This window comes from Condylura cristata, unplaced genomic scaffold, assembly GCF_000260355.1.
Source record: "Condylura cristata isolate star-nosed mole 26May11 unplaced genomic scaffold, ConCri1.0 scaffold00073, whole genome shotgun sequence".
Lineage (NCBI taxonomy): Eukaryota > Metazoa > Chordata > Mammalia > Eulipotyphla > Talpidae > Condylura > Condylura cristata.
In genome coordinates, this window is record NW_004567174.1 from 333,588 (window position 1) to 335,056 (window position 1,469).

The 1,469-nt window shown below is 73.8% G+C and overlaps 1 protein-coding gene across 1 annotated transcript in view; it reads right to left on the reverse strand.

Moving 5' to 3' along the window:
* The window catches only part of LOC101632779 (plexin-A2), a gene marked incomplete at its 5' end in the record, with an annotated part of 36,552 nt that overhangs the window by 14,025 nt on the left and 21,058 nt on the right, over positions 1–1,469 (reverse strand). Inside the window, 2 exons of the mRNA XM_012734811.1 lie at positions 1–192; positions 895–1,009. The exon at positions 1–192 is cut by the window's left edge and continues 4 nt beyond it. Coding sequence (XP_012590265.1) covers positions 1–192; positions 895–1,009 — 307 coding nt within the window. The remainder of the gene's footprint in view (positions 193–894; positions 1,010–1,469) is intronic.

The window sequence follows — 1,469 nt, forward strand, 5'->3', positions numbered from 1 at the left end:
CTGGCACTGCACGCTGGAGCTGTTGAAGCGCAGGGCGGGCACGCGGTGGACGGCGCCCTGGATGCTGAGGACGCACTCGTAGCCTCGCTGGCCCGACTGCGGCTGCGGCAGGTTCCGGGCCTTGAGCGTGATGGGCTTGACCTCGCCCACCGGGATCAGGATCTCGGCCGTGGGCACCAGCTGGGGGCAGTCCTGGGGCGGCAGGGCAGCGTGAGGCCCGACTGCGCTGACCACGGTGGCCGGCGCCCTGCTGTACCGTCCTCCTGGCCGCTGCCCGGCCCAGGGCCTGCGCCCTCTGGGGTTCGCCCAGACGCAGGGCAGAGGGGCTCGTGGCCCCGAGCTGCAGCGACCCCAGGCCCTGCCCGGATGCCCTGCGCAGCCCCTGCCCATGCTCCGCCCGGCGGCCAGCGGTGGGGCTCCACAGCTCACAGCGCTGGCCCTGCTCTGTGCCCACCTTGCTCCTTGCTCAGGACACTGCCAGAGTCCGCACTGGGGGGGGTGGCGGGAGGGGCCCGCAACAGAGGGGCCGTGCGGGCACCAGCCACGGGACACCTCAGCGAGCCCGGGACAGTGGGGGCCGTGGGGCAGGGAAGGAGGCTGGCGGGGAAGAGCTGGCTGCCGGCAGCGGGCTGGGGGGCACCGGACGACCCCCCACTGTCGCCAAGGCCCCCTGGCAGAGCCCAGCGCAGGAGGGGACGGGAAGGACGGCTGAGGGCCGCGCCCCAGCAGCTCAGGACACCAGTGTCGGGCTCCAGAGCCTGGACGCAGTCTCCCTCCGGCCTCAGCCCCGCCGTCCACTCAGGCTGTACTCTAGCCAGTGACCGGCCAGCTCTCCGCAGGGGGGACGGGAGCAGCTGGACGGGCGGGGCGGCGGACGCGGGCGCCTGCACCCACCTCCGAGGTGTTGATGCGGCCCTCCTGGAAGGAGCAGGTGGAGGGGTCGTGCGTGCACAGGTTGCGGTACTTGCACCAGTGGCAGCGGAAGGCGCTGTTCACGCAGGACAGGCACCTGCAAGGACCAGCGGTCAGGCCCCGGCGGCCGGCCCAGGCTCTGGGGCAGGGTGCAGCACACGTGTGCCCAGGTGGGCCGAACACCCTGCTGGGCGGGGCCGGGGGCCGGTCAGGGCCCCCTTGCCCCAGCCAGGGTGGGCGGCCCTGCTGGCCCCGGCAGGGACGGTGGGGCCAGGGCTGCACAGCACAGCCGTCGCTGAGTGTCCTCCCGAGGGCAGGGCGCCTGTGGCTTCGAGCCCTGCAGCCACGTGTGGGCTCCGAGCGCTGGCCCTGGGCAGCAAGGGCACTCAGCGGCCACTCAGCTGGCCACTCTGCCCTCTCAAGCCCGACTGTTCGGCGGGCTGGTACCAGCCTCCCGCCACTGCAGCCTGCGAGAGGCCGGCTGGTCTGCCAGCTCGGAAGGCCCTGAGGGTGTGTCCAGCTGCGGCCAGCCCTGCACACAGCAGGCCCCGCCCAGC